Source organism: Convolutriloba macropyga, chromosome 3, assembly GCF_964194025.1.
Source record: "Convolutriloba macropyga chromosome 3, txConMacr16.3, whole genome shotgun sequence".
NCBI classification, from domain to species: domain Eukaryota; kingdom Metazoa; phylum Xenacoelomorpha; order Acoela; family Convolutidae; genus Convolutriloba; species Convolutriloba macropyga.
Window position 1 is genome coordinate 75,924,054 of NC_134470.1, and position 17,639 is coordinate 75,941,692.

The window sequence follows — 17,639 nt, forward strand, 5'->3', positions numbered from 1 at the left end:
CAGAATGAAGTAACTCGTTTTTTCTCTTCAAAAGTACACTTAAAATAAATATATTGAAGAAAGTAAATTGTTTCCACAAAAATGTTTTTGAACATGGCTAAATATTGACTGGAGAGCTCTGCCTGAAGACCAGATAAAAATGAGCATTTTTTAGAAAGTGCTAACGTGGCGTCAGGTCTCATCATCAACAAGAAAAATTGAACTCTCTTTCGAACCGATCCTGAAAAAACCTGTAATGAATTTTTTTGCTCTATAGAAGTTTGTTATAAGATCATACATCTTCTTACTTATTTGTACTAATTTTTCCTGTTTAGTACGGGTACGAGCGGTTGTTAAAAGATAACCGGGGTAAATGAACTGATCTTTCTTTAAAGGTATTACAAGATGACCGTTCTTGAATGTAAACAGCCCGCCGCGAAAACTGTTTATCCCGTGTGACAAAAAATCAAATGGCAAGACGAAGAAACTTTGAGACGAAAGTCGGTAGTACAAAAATATCATAAAAAAGAACACAAGGCTAATATAAATGCTACAAACCTTAGCGGGAGTAGCATTTAGCGGGAGTAGTTTGGGAGCAATTAAAAACTAGACTTATACTGGTTATGTCCAATTATTGTTTTGATGAACGATCCACTAAACCTGGGCAGCCTCAGATAGAATAAAAATCTCAAACAAATTTTTCTGATGACACAAATTTTCATCGGTTATTTTAATTTTCAGTTTCTTTTTAACCTTCAAATATCTGCCTCAAAATTTTAACTGCCTTACCGTCTCTTGGCATACAGGAGTCTCTTGGCCAGTTCTGAGAAGGCGATGGGAGCTGACCGGGATCTTCTCTCTTGTTCAGATCTGCCCAGAGACACAGACACAGCTCTTCGAATCCTCATTCGAGTGGAGCCAGAGGACGCCTTCCGCTTGCTAGTCTTCCTCGGCAACTTAACGAAAACAACAAATTTTGTTGTTACTTCATTACTAGTATTTTTTTACAGTTGTCCTAATTCGAAGTAGACTAAGAGTACGCTGTTAAATATATTGCACTTTTAACGGTTTACGTCTCAAAAAGTGTCTTTTTAGGTGCAGACTCATAAAAAGACTTTGGGGGGGGGTATTGACTATAATTAGACGGTCCAGCAACCAGTTAAGGTCCAGCTAAGATCTTTCCATGTGTCCAGCTAGAGTCTGTCATAACAAATTAGAGTCGAGCAATGTCTTTTCATGTGTCCACCATTAGTCTTTTCACAACCAACAAAGTCAAGTTGAGGACTTTTCATGGGTCCGCCATTTGTATTTTCATAAGTGTGCTTTTTTCAGAATTCAGATTTTTTCTGCTTCTGTACAAACCGAAGCAGCACCGGAGCAAGAATAAACGGCGTTGGTCCAGAGCAGTCCAACTTAAAAAAAATTGGAAAAATGCCAAATCTTAAAAATTTTGTTAACTCTTGTCATCTAAGGTCTTTCCACAATAGTGTCATCTGGATTTTATTACCACAATAGATGATTGAATGATACCAGGTGGCTAACGTGTAATTAACCTATTCCCATTAGTCATGAAAAAAATGGGGCTATTTTGAGTTTGCGTTCCCTTCCAAAATTATGAACAATCTTTTTTAAAACAATGCAGGTTATTGAAGGATTGGTTTATCTTCAGAATCGTAAAGATGGAGGTGAATACATGTTGACTACATCATAAGCAGTAGTGATCAAAAGGGTTGCACCCAAAATATTTGTGGTAAAAAGCATACTTAGGAAAAGACTAATGGGGGACTCATGAAAAGACCTTGACTGGACTTTGGTTATGAAAAGACTAATAGTTGACCCATGAAAAGACCTTGCTAGATTTTATTTAAACATTGGGTCAAGCTAATGTCCTGCCCTCACTTTGGGTCAAGCTAAAAATTTTGGTTCCAGTTAAATTCTTTGGTAACAAATCTGAGTCGAGCTAAAGTCCAGAAAGAATTAAATTTCTTTTCATAGCCCATATGAGTCGAGTCATTTCTTTTTTTACTACATTTTGGTCGAGCTTTGTCTTTTCATAAGTGTGGACCTAGACATGAGATGCCGATATCGTCCTTTTTGTTGGCATTAGTGATTCTTTATTTGCTTTTCATCGACATGAAGTTTTTAGACCCTCTTGATCATAATGATTTCAATTATAATGCTTCCATAAAGTTAACCATTACAATATTTTTAATTTTAAAACTGCTTTAAAGCAATGTCTTTTTCTGGTAATCGTGGTCGGTTCAATATATTTGAAAGCAATATATATGCGAATAGCTCTGACAAGACTGGCGCTGTGACTTGCATACTTAGATACTTAGAGTATAGTGAGCCAAAAGGTTCTTAGAGAACTTGATGCCCTCCGGGCGTTACATATTTATCATTTTCTGAGGACCAAAAGTCAAAGGCGTCAGACAAAAAAATGATCAAGCGAAAAATCGCATAAAAAAGATTGACAGGACTGATATAATTGCTACAGACTTCGTTCTGAGCAATTAAGAATCTCCCACTCGGGTTTCTCCGTTTTCAGATGTATTACACTGACACTGTTAGATGTATTGCATTGACTCACCTTAGAGGGACCTCTGCTATCTCTTTTGGTAATATTGGTCGGACTTGGAGCCGGGGATTTCTCATCTCCAGACAAAATCCCTTTCTCTTGTTTCCCTTTCACCTGAAAATTAGTTACCCAAATGGGGGCGAGGTCATGTCTCTGAAAATGGTTTCCAGATCTGAAGATATATAATTAAAAAAGCGGTCAAATGGGGCTCATTTCCGTGGGATATTTTGCTGTGTTGTTCGGTTCTGGTAGTTTCAACTTGAGGATGAAATCTGGGGTATTTTTTGGGCAGTTTGTCACATTGGGTGTTATTGTCCTGACACCGTTTAGTTTTGTATGTTAAGTGTTTTGCGTAAATAATAAATCTCAGAAGCATTGACAAATGCGCTCTTTAACAGTCAAATGAGGGGGGGGGGTATTTCCGTGGGGATATTTTTGTGGGTAAATAGACAGTTTAACCAGTGATTTGGATATGAGGCTGGATTGACTTCCAGCGGGCGATGAAAAGCGTGGACTGGTAGACTTTGATCCTCCCCCTCTCCCATCTGGAAGAGATAAGTACCTGCTACTCCGCTTCCCAACCTTCAGCAACTCCAGTTCTATAATAATCAAACGTCCAGTTACATAAAAAGGAAATAATTCATTCAATCTACAGACCTTTATGATGCTATTAGCATAACAAGTAATATCTGCCAAATTCACGCAATTTTGCAGCTCATTTAATTAATTAAATTCTATCTTGAGAGTTTCTATCTTGATTTCTATCTTAAAAATTAGTTTTCTTGTCATTTTCTTCGGGAAACAAGGGAGTGGGGATGCTGTATTGGTCGACAAGACGTTTAGCCGACAACTAAAAAATGAGAAAATTAGCCAACAATTTACGGAAAAGATGCTAAGTAGGTTACTGAAAACGTCACTGGCCTACTTAAAACGGATTTCGTACGCGGGCAAACATTATGTTTTTTATCAACAAGCGCAACGAAGGTCTATCCGTAATTGAAGCCTCCCAATCTTTGACCCCTGCACCCACGAATAGGCCGAGTGGAGCGCTAACCAGCCTCAAATTAAAGTTAATGGTCAAATGAACTAGCGATTTACCGACCAGTTAGAATAAACATAACCGACTAACGTCGGGCGAATTGCTCTCAAACGACCGGCGAGCGGTTGGCTTCGTCAGTAGCTAGTCACTTAAAACGGATTTCGTACGCGGGCAAACATTATGTTTTTTATCAACAAGCGCAACGAAGGTCTATCCGTAATTGAAGCCTCCCAATCTTTGACCCCTGCACCCACGAATAGGCCGAGTGGAGCGCTAACCAGCCTCAAATTAAAGTTAATGGTCAAATGAACTAGCGATTTACCGACCAGTTAGAATAAACATAACCGACTAACGTCGGGCGAATTGCTCTCAAACGACCCGCGAGCGGTTGGCTTCGTCAGTAGCTAGTCACGGGGGGGGGGGGGGGGTGCACCGGGGGCTGATGGGGGGGGGCAACAGCGCGGTGGGGGGTGGAGGCAATAGTTGGGGAGGTGTCTCAACCTCTAAGAACCGCCCTTCACACCATAAGTATAAGTCTCCAAACCAATTTGAGCTGAAACAGAGCTGAATGGCTCTAAGAGCACTTAATGCCCGCTGGGCGCTACCTGTTTATCCCGTTTTTGAGGACGAAAAGTCAAAAGCTTCAGACGAAAAATTGATCAAGCGAGAAATCGCATTAAAAAAAGACCGACAGGACTAATATAATTGCTACAAACTTCGTTTGGGAGCAATTAAAAATTATCGGCTAAATCTCTCATTTTTTGTTGTCGGCTAAACGCCGCGTACGCTAATTTTCCGGGGGAAGGTTAGACTATTGGCTACATCGTGCAGACGGGGTGAATACAGAAAAAAAACTTAGTAATGCTATTGATTACGCTCGCGGCTGTATCAAATATCACGATGCCTGGAGTCAAGGCCAGTAAACAAGTCTTTAATTATTATAGATGTCATAGGTAATAAATAAACCAAAAAAACAGAAAGAGTAGTGATCGATTAGAACAAAGTCAAGATACAACCAACCTCTATCCATTGATGATAAAGATGCCTGAAATAAGAATCACTGTTAATCAACTTCTTCAGTGCTGATTTTGGGTTACCTAAAAATATTGCGAAGATTGTCATAGCAAAAAGTCGGCATTTAAGTGACATTTATGTAACATATTTTGGCAGTATTGTATAATATCGCTAAAGAATAGAGTTCTTTTTCTCTTAATGAAATGAAAAAAACAAACATAACCAGGCTGCTTTTGAGGCTGAAAAACCTAAAAAACGACAAAAATTTTAAAAGAAAACGACAAAAAACGACAAAAAAAACTAGAAAGAAAATTCATTCTCATCAAAAAATTGCAAAAATTTTTGAAATTGAAAAACTGGTCCATGGCCAATAAAAATTTGTCAGTAACTTATTATCAGACCCTTTAGAAGGTCTTCTGGCCCCCTGGGTCTGGAAAGACCTGTAAAAGAAAAAAAACTTCAAAAAATTTGAAAAAAATGCATGTTTCGTCAAAAAAACTAAGATTCCTGATGTTAAATTATTGAAACCATTTCATTACTACTAGAAATTATGCAGTAATATATTATAAAAACCCAGAGGAGGTTCCTTGACATCCAGGGCAAACATAAATAACAAAATTGACAAAAATTTTCAAACAGCTTGAAAAAAAATGCGCAAATTTGGTATAAATCTTTGTTTTTTTAGCGAACTGTTGTTTGTTAGTAGCCAAAGACAGGGGGAGGGGTGTACCGAGGGCTCATGGGGTTCAACAAAGGGGGGAACAACGCGCGGGGGAGGTTGGGAGCAAAAATGAGGCCATAAACAGTGGAGGAGTCTTCAACCTCCAGGAACCACCCTTCACACCATAAATATAGGTCTCTGAAACAGTTTGAGTTGAAACAGAGCTGAAAATCTAACTTAATGCCCGCAGGGCGCCACCTATTTATCCCGTTGTTGAGGACGAAAAGTCAAAAGACATTGAAACTGAAAAACTGTTCCATGGCCAATAAAAATTTGTCATTAACTTATTATCAGACCCTTTAGGAGGTTTTCTGCACCCTGGGTCAGGAAAATCCTGAATAAGGAAAAAAAACATCAAAACATTTGAAAAAAATTGCACGTTTCGTCAAAGAAATGCTAAGACTAAGATTCATGATGTTAAAAGATTGGAACCATTCGATTACCACTAGAAACTATGCAGTAACCTATTAAAAAAACCTTGAGGAATTTCCCTGACATCTAGGGCTAGTAAAAATCACAAAATTGACAAAAATTTTCAACAGATTGAAGGAAATTGTGCAAAAATTGTATAGATTTTCGTTTTTTTAGCGAGCTGTTGTTCGTCAGTAGCTCAAAACAGGGGGAGGGGTTGTACCGAGGGCTCATGGGGTTTAACAAGGGGGGAACAGCTCGTGTGGGGGGTTGGGAGCAATAATGAGGCCATCAACAGTGGAGGAGTCTTCAACCTTTAAGAACCACCCTTCACACCATAGGTATAAGTCTCCAAAACAGTTTGAGTTGAAACAGAGCTGAAAGGCTCTAAGAGCATTTAATGTCCGCAGGGCGCTACCTGTTTATCCCGTTTTTGAGGAGGAAAAGTCAAAAGTGTCAGATGAAAAATCGGTCAAGTTAAAAATCTCAAAAAAAAGACCGACAGGACTAATATAATTGCTACAAACTTCGTTTGAGAGCAATTAAAAAATCAACATGCTTACTGCAGGGCAAACTTAAAAATATTGTATAGTTGAAAGTATCATGTAAACAATTGCACAAACTTGCTCGAGCATAGAATTTCGTGCCCACCGAGTTCTGAAGCAAGTCGTTCCCCTATTTCAGCAACCAAGCTCAAACTGACGAGAGGGAGAGAGAGAGAGAGATAGTTTTCATTTTTAATTCGTTTTAGCCCGTTTATTAGGACAAAATGTCAAAAAACCAGAACAAAAATTAATCAAGAGAAGCGGGGTGAGGTGGTGGGGTTTCAAACTTCAAAAACCACTCTTGAACAACTCAATTTATGTCTTTAAACAGTTTTGGAACATAATTGCACATTTAAGGAGTAGTGAGCTGTGAGGCCTCTTTATCTCATTGGTCAACTGTTTTTTCCTCTTTGAAGACAAAAACACAATTGCAAATGCTTAGAAGAAAATCAATTGTTCATGTTTATTGTCAACATACTGTTGTTAAAAATGAAAAAAAAATTGATGGAAAGAAAAGCCAGAAAGTCTAAGACAGGTTGGTTTGCGAAGTTTCGTCTTTTTGTGTACCGATAACGATCATAGAAAAACTAACAATTGCCGCGGTTTTAAACTGTCGAAAACAAATATTTTTAAGGAAACTGTCTACATTTCTAATTCTCAATTATTCTCAATTAAATTGACCTGACTGAACTTATCCAGTTTAATAAAATAAACCTAATCCATTCCCAGGTTGAGGTCCAGACCCAAATTTGCTTCTGATCAGACTTTCCAGACCGAAATTATCTCTGATCAGAATTTCCAGAGGGAAATTCACCCTCATCAGACTTTCCAGGCCCAAGTGACCTCTGATCAGACTTTCCAGACACAGAAAGTCTCTGACCAGACTTTTCAGACCGAAGGTGTTCTGATCAGACCATCTTCAGACCATGGTCCAGACTCAAATTCAGACCATTGCCCAGACCTTAATCAGACTATGATCAGACCCAGTTGCGCTCGAAGCAGTTATGATCAGACCCAGTTGCGCTTGCAGCTATTTATGATCAGACTGAAGTGCGCTCCAAACCGGTTCTGATCAGACTCACGTGCGCTCGAAATAGTCTGACCAGAGACAGATTTTACTTATAAAAAAATCTTCTAATTTTGCTATGATATATTCATTTCATAAAAACTGATGTTTGCAGTAGTTAATTCATATAAGGAAAAATCAATTTTAAAAGTATTGCTAAAGAAAACAAAACCCAACTGTTGAGAACAAATTGTATTTAGTGTACCGATTAGTTTATAATTCTGACTCAATGGATGAGTTAAGACACCAGTTGATCAAAATTTCTTCTATAGGGGACCGGCCTCAGCTATCTGCTGGACTCTTTTTTTCTGATCAGAGCTATCGGACTTTAGATGAGTCTCTGATCAGAAAGCTGCTTTTTGGCTGCCTCATGGCAGAGCCAACATCTTTCAGTAAAAAAAACAAAAAAAAGAAAAAAAAATGCGCTCGAAATGGTCCCTGATCAGACCCAATTGCGTTTGAAGACATTTATGATCAGATCCAATTGCGCTCGAAGTCGCCTCTGACCAGACAAAAGTGCGCTCGAATCCGCCTATGATCAGACCCAATTGCGCTCGAAATTGCCTCTGATCAGACCCAAGTGCGCTCGAATCCGCCTATGATCAGACTTTTTCAGACCAAAATGATCTCTGATCAGACCATCTCCAGACCATGATCAGACCGTAGTGCGCTCGAACTTCCGAAAAGACCCTGTAATTTCGGTCTGGGAACACACGGGTGTGCGCTCGACTGGGTCTGATCAGAAGTCCATTTGGGTCTGGACCTCAACCTGGGTTAAGCTTCTCAATTAATAATTTGTCCACACTTTTAAGTTAATTGTTTGATCACACCAAACACTTACAGACGCGTCTGCCGTAGCCCGCCTACTGCTTAGTGTGTTTGTGTTTGATGGGAAGTTGGGTCTGTCCCCCAACCAGTACCCGTGGTGTCTCCTTTGTTCACTTTCCTTCCTGATCCTCTCCAGTTCCAACTGTGTCATCTTCTCTGCCTCTTTCCTCTCCTGAATCATCTCACTATAGCTCCTCTGTCTTTCCTTCTGCTTCTCAATTAACTGCTCTCTGATTTCTTGCATTCGAAGGTCATTCTGACGCTTCCGCTCCAACTAAACATTCTCAAATTTCCAAAATGTTGAAAACTGAAAATGCATTTTTAAACCGCATTTTTTTCTGTCTAATTTACACTTTTTATCCGATGTCACCATCCAGTGTGTTTCAGTTCCGAAGCACTAAAATTCACTACATCATACATCGTTGAAAACCAGTAATCATTCAGTCTGTTTCAAGTATAATTAATGATTTATCCGCCGCGTCAAAAATCATAACAACAGTTCAATTTGCCCGGTCTAAATGTAGACTTTAGCGTTGACAACAGACAATTACTAATCATTTAAAGGTTACAAAACTCAATTAACGTAATTATCATTTCTGCGTTTTTTGCAGGAATGTTGCTCTTTTTATCTACGTGTTGTAGTTCTACTTCTAGTGTTCTCTACTTTACATCAAACTATAGACAGATATAAATTACTCATAAAAACTCAATAAAATCAAAATTCTGTTTTTCTAAAGGACGAAAGTTCAAACCGCGTCGTATTACACTCAACTTAAAAAGTGAGTAAACATGCTTAAGGCAAATTGTCTACCAAATTGCACTTTCCTTGGTGTTTAAAAGTATCCCGATCTCCGAATTCTGCTGAAATAACAGAATAATGACTTTAATGATTAAGGAAGGGACTGAAACGGTCTCTCTTGCAACGGTTGCAAAGAGTGAACGCGGCATAGAGCAGATACTTGATCCCTTATTTCCCATAAAAAACTGGTTTATACTAGTAAAAGAGAGTCTATTGTTTTTATGCAGATGTCACCTCAGCAAAACAAAAAAAAACAAAGCATAAATGTTTTTGTTGATGATTAAGCGGCCTTGTTTTTTTCAACTCCACAGTATTGGTTTTTGTAAAAGCTCCAGAAATTCGTAAGAGGGTAAGTGTTAAATACTCTGAGAACAATAACATTAGAGAGATAGTTTTCATCAAGACGGATTGTTTTTGACAAACAAAATTTGCGAGTCAAATTAAGGCGGTTTTGAAATTTTTCCGAGCGAACGTTGCAATCAATTGATATTATTCTATCTACAAATCATATACAGTCCACAAAAATTCTATGCAGCAAAAGACAATTGCTAAAATACCCGTAGAAATTTTTTCACTAATCTGACGCTAAGTTAATTTTTCTAATTAAGTATTTATAGCCCACCCCGGTAATTTGCCTTTTTAAATAACTTTTCAAAAAAGAGAGAACCATTTTATTTGTAACAATTTCCTAGACCATAATTTTTAAAGATTTTAAGCAATCAAAAAAATCTGGTTAATTGTTTTCTACACACTTATTCGCGATACGCCCATTTGCAATGGAACTATATGAGAAAAGTCTTGGCACAAAACGCAAGTGGTATAAAATCAGTACTTTTGGACAGGCGTCCAGTTTTCAGATAGCATTTTTTCTATAAACATCAAATGAGCTCAATATGAGCTGGTATAAACTTTCCTTCTTTTACAACAGTGGCAAAAAATTACATTGCAACGGTCAAAACAAGTTACAGTGTTATCTGTCGCTCCAATCATCCATCGTACGCAACGAAAAAATTTTCTTTAGTGTTACAGAGGCTAATCAGTCAACTTCTATCAGCGGCTCCTAATCTTTCACAATTTTAAGACGTTGCTTACAACAATTATTCTGTCTGTGATTTGGAAACTGATTTTGATAAAAAAATTTCCTTCTAATTTTTTTTCCTTTTTTGAAGTGGAACTATCCCTATCGCCATTGAATTTCTCTTGAAGTGTTCGCGAGACTGCAGTTGCAAATAAAGTTTAAATTGTTTTTTCAAAACAAAATACCTACCTTTAAGTTTTCTAACAACTTTCCCACTAGTAGGATGAGCTGTCCAATGAAATCTCTGAGATTAAAAACACCTAAATTTTCATCACAATTTTTCTTTTACTTTTTTTGTATAGTAGGCACCAGTGGTTACGTCATGTTAGGTATATTTCTTTGCGAGGTCGAATGAAACTAATATATTTTTAGTAACCCCAGTGATTCTGGAATTTTTATCGTGTAAGATCTGATAAGATGCTTATCAAAAATTTTTATCGTGTAAAATCTTATCTGGTCTTACACGAAAAAAATTCTGCCCTACGTGAACTTTGATCGTGTAACATCTGATAAGATACTTCTCAGATCTTATATGCTAATAATGTAGTTTTGCTGAAGTGTTATTTTATAAGATCTGATAAGTATCTCATCAGATCGTACTGCTTGAAAACAAATCTGAATTGTCTTCAATTTGAAGAACATGCCAAATTTTAAGAATTTTTATCGTATAAGATCTGATAAAAATTTCATCAAAAGATGACTCATAGCTTTTCGAATACTTATCTAACAAGATCTTAAAAGATTGTTATAAGATCTTACTATTTTTGTGAGATACAAAATTTTTGTTGTTAGGCACAATTTTTATCGTGTAAGCTCTTATAAAATCAAATGGGTTCGATCCCGAGTTCTCCAGGACAACAGTAACAAACATAACCGACTAACGTCAGGCGAATTGCTCTCAAACGACCGGCGAGCGGTTGGCTTCGTCAACAGCTAGCCACGGTTTAGTGACCACAGGGCACTACCTCTTTATCCCGCTTCTGAGGACAAAAGTCAAATTGGTCAGACAAAAAATCGGCCAAGCGAAAAATTGCATAAAGGACAAACAGGATTAATATATTAAAATAAAAATTAAATTATAAATTACTGATTTTAAAATCTTGAAGAACATTCCATTACATCTCTAAACTACGCAAAAAAATATTATCAAACCCTAGAGGAAGTTCCGTGTCTCTTGAGGCCAGAGGAAACTAAAAAAAGACAAAAAATTGCAAGCTTTGTTTAAAAAAATACCAAAACTTGTGATACTAAAGAGTTGAAAATTAATCCATGGCCAACAAAAAATTTTCCAGTATCTTATTATGAAACCTTAACGTAGGTTTTCTGACCCTTGAGGCTCAAAAAATGTGAATAATGACTATAAATGTCAAAAAAATTGAAAAAAAAAATGGCAAAAAACATCAAAAATATGCCAAAATTTGTGACGTTAAAATCTTGCAAGACATTCCATTTAATCTAGAAATTATTCAGTAATCTATTTTCGAACCCTATAGGAGGTTCTTTGGCTCTTGAGGCTGATAAATTCTAATAAACTACAAAAAATTTCAAAATAAATTGAAAATCTAAAAAACTGCTAAAATTTGTAAAAGTAAAAAGTTGAAAAAGTATTCCACTGCCATTAGAAATTTGTCAGTAACTTATTATCGAACCCCTTAGTATGTTTTCTGACCCTGGGTCTGGAAAGAACTGAATAGGAAAAAAATAACAAAAAATTTGAAAAAAAATTGCACGTTTTGTCAAAAAATTGCTAAAATTCGTGATATTGAAATGTTGAAACCATTCCATTACAACTAGAAACAACGCAGTAACCTATTATCGAACCCTAGAGGAGGTTCTTTGACACCTAGGGCTGCTAAAAATCAAAAAATGTCAAAAAATTTTTCAAGAAGCTTAAAAAAATTTCAAAATGGTAAAAATTTACGTTTTTAGCAAGCGGTTGTTCGTCAGTAACTAGCCACGGGAGGGGGGGGGGGGGGGTTTGGGGGTCACTGGGGGTTGATTGGGGGGCATCACTGGGCTGGGGAGCATTAGCGCGGTTGGGGTGGGTGGGGCAATAGGAGAGGGGTGGGGTCAACAGTGGGGGTGTCTTCAACCTCTAAGAACCGCCCTTAACACCATAAGTATAAGTATAAGTCTGCAAAACATTTTGAGCTGAAACAGATTTGAAGGGCTCTAAGAGCAATAAATGCCCGCTGGGCGCTACCTGTTTATCCCGTTTTTGAGGACGAAAAGTCAAAATCGTCAGACGAAAAATCGGTCAGGCGAAAAATCGCAAAAAAAGACCGACAGGACTAATATAATTGCTACAAACTTCGTTTGAGAGCAACTAATTATTACCCACTAAACTACAACGATTTTGCTAATCAGCTGCTTGCAATTACATTTCATGATAGCAATTATTTTTAGTGGGAATGAGAGCAATTGAAATCCATCAAAAATTAAGAAGTTAAGAGTAGAAAAACACTTGAGAATTCACAGAATGAGAACAAAAGAGCAGAAAACAGTCAATTGAAAATTTAGCATAAAAACATAGGCAACTAACGTCTGACGAATTGATCTCAACTAGGAGTAGGGTAGGGGGTGGGTGGGCTGTACGAGAGGAGGTTCCCAAACCCAGGTAGAGGAGAGCGAACTGGAGGTGTGATGGGGTGAGTGCGGGGAAGGGGTGGGGTCAGTTCAAGTATTCAAGATTAAAAAACAGTTCAAGTTTTCAAGATTCAGAACTGTTTTTTTGCCCCCAAAAAATTGTCTCCGCAAAACAGGTTCGTTGGATCGCATTTTTAGACTATTGTTAGGCATAGGGCTCTATGAAAATTTAATGCTGTCTGAGTGCTACCTGTTTCTCCCGTTTTTGAGGATGAAAAGTCAAATGGGCCAGTAGAAAAATTGGTCAACTGAAAAATCCCATAAAAACACAGAACTAATATAACTACTACAATCTTTGTTCGGGAACAATTAAGAAAAGCAGTTTTTGTTTATGGACACACCGCGGCAGACTAAAATCACGTCGAGATGTTAAAACTAGAAAATTCTTCTAAAAATTAAGCATTGTGTTGAATGCAGTAAATGCTTGCCAGGATTGTAGTTTCCACCTCTGAATACGGTGAAAGCGATAAACCTACTTGGCAGATTGCCGAAAAATAGCCGTCGTTGATTCCAATAAGCCTGATTGGGATTGAAAGAATAAAAGATATTGAAAAAGAAAAATTTTTTGTACAAAAACATTTTTTAAGTCCGATTTTTTTGATGGCATTTCGTAGTTGAACATACTTCTGTTTCTAACAGAAAAGCTACAGGGGCTACTATCAATAACAATAAGCATTAGAGATGGTAATTTTAGGAACTGGACTTTTAGGAACGACGTTCAAATAGCGGGCATCTAAAATTGGGCTTTATGGGTTTATCCCGTTTCTATTTCTGACATCAATTTTTTGTACTCTTTTCATTTTTAATTGCTTTGCTGAGCAACTGATGTTCAAAATCACTTTTAGCAGAATGAGAGAAGAGAGAAACTAGCCTAGAGAAGTCAAAGATTACATGCAAAATGCTGAAAAAGCGGCAAAAAGAGGTCAAGCGAAACACTTTTTTTTGTTCGACGAAGTAAAAAAACATAGCAGGACAAGTCCTGACGTACAATTTAAAGAATTTTCATTGACTAAACAGAAAAACTAGACCTAGCATGGACTATGAGTGAATTGAGAAAACCATTTTTAAAAAATCAGATCAAAAAATAAGAAAAAAAAAACAAAAAATCAATGTCAAAATGCCTCATGTGAACAATAAAAACCACTAGCGAGAAATGAAAATTTAATTCAAACGAAAAACTAGGCCTAGAATGAGCTGTGAATGGATTGGGAAAACCATTTAGAAAAAAATCTGATCCAAAAAATCGAAAAAAAACAATAAAAATCAGAGTGAAATTGCCGCATGTGAACAAAAAACCACTACTGAGAAACCGAATTTTTTTCAAACACCATTTTCACACTCTACTTTAAAATTAGAGTGAAAAAAAATTCACGCCGCAAAACCACTCGCTTTTTCGCTCCACTTCCTGTTTCGGCCTGACCAAAATCACTACTCCATTTTGACTTCAAAAATCATGAAAATGTGTAAACAGATCTTAAAAAAAAACATAGCCGGAAGAATTCCGGAAACGACATTGTCATACAGATTTGCAATCTGTAGATTTGAATTGTTTCGTAGCGCCAATTAGCGTTCTTTACTTCGGCCAATTTAAGAGTGAATTGGCGGAGCGAATTCAGGCTTTGTTTTGTTATTCAAATATTGATTAATTGAGTTACAAAGTTTAGGTTGATTTGGCGGAGCGAAATCACGTTCGACTAACTATCGGGTATTTCGCTTAGCGAAAGATACCAAATTTTAGATGCGTCTGAATTTAGACTTTTGCGGATTGAAATCTAGTTAAGAGAGAGAGTCAACTATTTTGAATTACGAAATTGAGAAGAATGAAATTAGGCAAGATTAACAAAAATGCTTCACAATTTGTTCACAAGATAACATTACTAAATTGCGGCAACTGACAATCACGAGACAAGGTGAACAGACAAAAGATCATGCATAGGATATAAACAAATTAACAAGTACGAAATCATCGGATTTGATCTTCAAAATTAAACTGAATAAATGAACAAATTAAAATAAGGAAATTGAACTAAATTAAGTTAAACAGAAATTGAACTAAATTGGTTGCACCAAATTAATGAACTCAAACTAAAAATGTACTATTGTACCACATTTCCCCCTTGGCGGAAATAAATAACATGTTATTTATCAGAAAATTAGTGAGAAATATGTACTTGTTAAATAATTAATACTGTAATGTTTTAGACAGAGTTTTGAATAGTCAGTTTTACTCATTACTCGTTTTCGCTTTCATAATACCTCTCCGCTTCGCCAACTGTCATAGACAACTCTGGTTCCTCGTAATTCGGAGAAACGTAGAATTGAGTGGGGTAGGAATTTGTTGGGGAGCATGGGCCGACTGTGAAGTTTGACTCCTCTTGATTGGATTGCGCTGCAGCCGTTTGTATTGCAGAGATTATGGACTTGTTTTCGATTTGTTGTTTTTTAATGTTTTGCCGTCTCTTCTGTTTTCCAATTGCTGAAGTACTTGGTGTTGTGGGAGGGCATGATTGAATTGGATTCACAGACCCATCCGATTCTGTTGTTGAAATGGCAGAGCGTTTTCTCTTTGAAGGAATTAGCGCTGCGGATGCTTTCGTGGCTGCTTTTCTTTTCGGTCTGCTTGGTGGCTCCGCGATAATGATGCTTGAAGTCGGTAGTTCCATTGGCACTGCGGGATCGTTATTTGACTCCGTGGTTTGATTTCGCGGCGCCGTTGTCTGTTGTTTCTTTGGCTTGGTCGGCATTCTTACTCTGAGGGCGCGTGTTACGTTAGAGTGAATGGACGACACTGTGCTGACGTCATCTGCCACTTTTCTGTGTTTCATTTTCTTTCCACCTTCTAACTTTTTTCGTAGTTCTTTTGCATGGTGATGAATGATTTCCTCAGTTGTTTTTCCCGTGGGGATTTTCGGGCGTCTATTTGCATATATTTGCAAATCTGTTTCTCGTTCCGCCTTTGTGCCGAACTTTGCGAGGTCAGAATTCCGTATTGTAACCTCTCTCTTGCCCGGTTCTTTGATTACTGAGGTGTTTTCGGTTGTTTTAATAACTGACGATCCTGGTGCAAGTACGTCGTATAGACCGTCGAGACTTTTCTTTGATCGTTTTATTTGTGGTTTTTTTTTGCCAATTTGAGCTCCAGTGACGATTCTGTTCTTGGTATCGGTTGGCCAACATCTGGATGAGAAATTAATCTCGATTCTTTATTTGGGTCGTCCCTCTGTCTTTTCATTGCCTCTTTGCCTAGTTTGTCCTTGTTTATTTCCATTTCTATGTCGCTTCGCTCCTCATTGTTCCAATTGTCGTCTGTGATGAGCTGGTCCCATTTGACAGTCTCCAAATCTAAATATTTGTTAAGAATACTTTTGTAAGTTAAAGTTTTTGAATCTGGATTAGTTGTTATATTGCTTAATGGTGTATTCGCTTTTCTGCCAAAATGTGCCTCAAAAGGTGATATTCCAATAGTCTTTTGACGACATATTCGTAACTGATAAACTATTGAATTTATTGATGCTTTCATGTTAAATTGATTTTGCGCCGCCGTTTTAATACAGGCTAAGCGATTCTTGATTGTTTGAATGAGTCTTTCAACCAAACCAATAGCTCTGTGGTCGTGTATTGGCGCCTCGATTAGCTGTATATTATTTTGATTACAAAATGTTTTAACTCGATGCCCCGTTTGACATCTAGCCTGATCCAATCTAATCGCGCGGAGTATACCGTGTAGCAAAACATATTCTTGAAGGAACTTTAAAATATTATCTGCATTGGCTCTATCAAATACCTTTGCTGTTGGGAATTTCGAAAATCGATCAATACATGCAAGAAAATAAATCTCTTGATTTTTCTCATTATAAATGGGTCCTCCAAAATCAATTTGAATCTCTTCATTAGGAACTTTACATAGCTTTAATGGTGTCCATTTATTTGCTGGTATAATAGGTTTTAAATTTTTACCAATTTTGACACATGGGTTGCACTTTGCTGTTTTGGTGGCAATATCCCTGTGCATGTATGGCCACCACGCGTGTGTTGCCATATCCGTCATTCCCCATGTGCCAGGGTGAGTTGCGTGGATTGCGTCTACATACGCGTCCTTGATAGCATGTGGGAGTGCAATTCTGTCGTCTATGCAAACACACCCATTCTTCACGTGTAAGTCCTTCCAGAAGGAATGAATGTAGGATGAGATTTGTCTGCATCTATCTTCATTGGACGTCAAAATGCAGTCGCGAATCTCTTTCAAGATCGCGTCCTTTGTTGTCAGGCTGGCCATGAGAGAGAGCTTGAGAAGATTTTTGAAAGCGCGAAGTTGAAGGAATCCATGTACAAGTCGTCTACTGAAGGCGAAGTGGCTGTTGTATCTGTAGTAGGTGTAATGGGGGTCACAGGTGCCGCTTGAACAGTAGAAGGCCCCGCCTCTGCAAATCGGACTCTCGAAGGGGTCGATTGTTTTACAGTCATCAGTGTGTCGTCGTCAGAAGGTGATTGAGACATCATATAGACGTTCTTGAATTTTGTTGCGATGCGTTGAAAGTGATTTAGATTAGAGTGTGACTGTTCGGTGGGTGGGTTTAAGGCAAAAAGCGAGTGAGGAATGTTAGTTGTTTCGATTTTGGGGATGGAATTTAAATTATTTATCGTTAATTCGCTAATTGAGTCGTCAATTTGCGTGCTTGTAGAATGTTCTGGATTTCGCGGTGCGAAATCACTACATAAGTTATTAGTGGAATTTGGATTATTTACGACGCAATTTGTAGATTGATTTCTCGCTGCGAAATCGACGTAATTTTCAGCATTTAATAAGAAGCGTTTCGCACTACGCTTAATTATATCCAATTTAGCTACAATGAATTGCTCGTCGTGTGTGGATATATTAGCAGCTTGTTGATGCGGGTCGCGAGATATATAATCCCCTAATCCCATTTTTGTGCC

The 17,639-nt window shown here is 37.7% G+C and overlaps 1 protein-coding gene across 1 annotated transcript in view; it reads right to left on the reverse strand.

Annotated features, from left to right (window-relative positions):
* LOC142336741 (uncharacterized) overlaps positions 1-17,639 on the reverse strand; it is a 76,994-nt gene that overhangs the window by 39,067 nt on the left and 20,288 nt on the right. The window contains exons 5-9 of the mRNA XM_075385650.1: positions 8,195-8,455; positions 4,617-4,641; positions 3,017-3,156; positions 2,570-2,671; positions 769-935 (exon numbers count right to left, since the gene is read on the reverse strand). Coding sequence (XP_075241765.1) covers positions 769-935; positions 2,570-2,671; positions 3,017-3,156; positions 4,617-4,641; positions 8,195-8,455 — 695 coding nt within the window. The remainder of the gene's footprint in view (positions 1-768; positions 936-2,569; positions 2,672-3,016; positions 3,157-4,616; positions 4,642-8,194; positions 8,456-17,639) is intronic.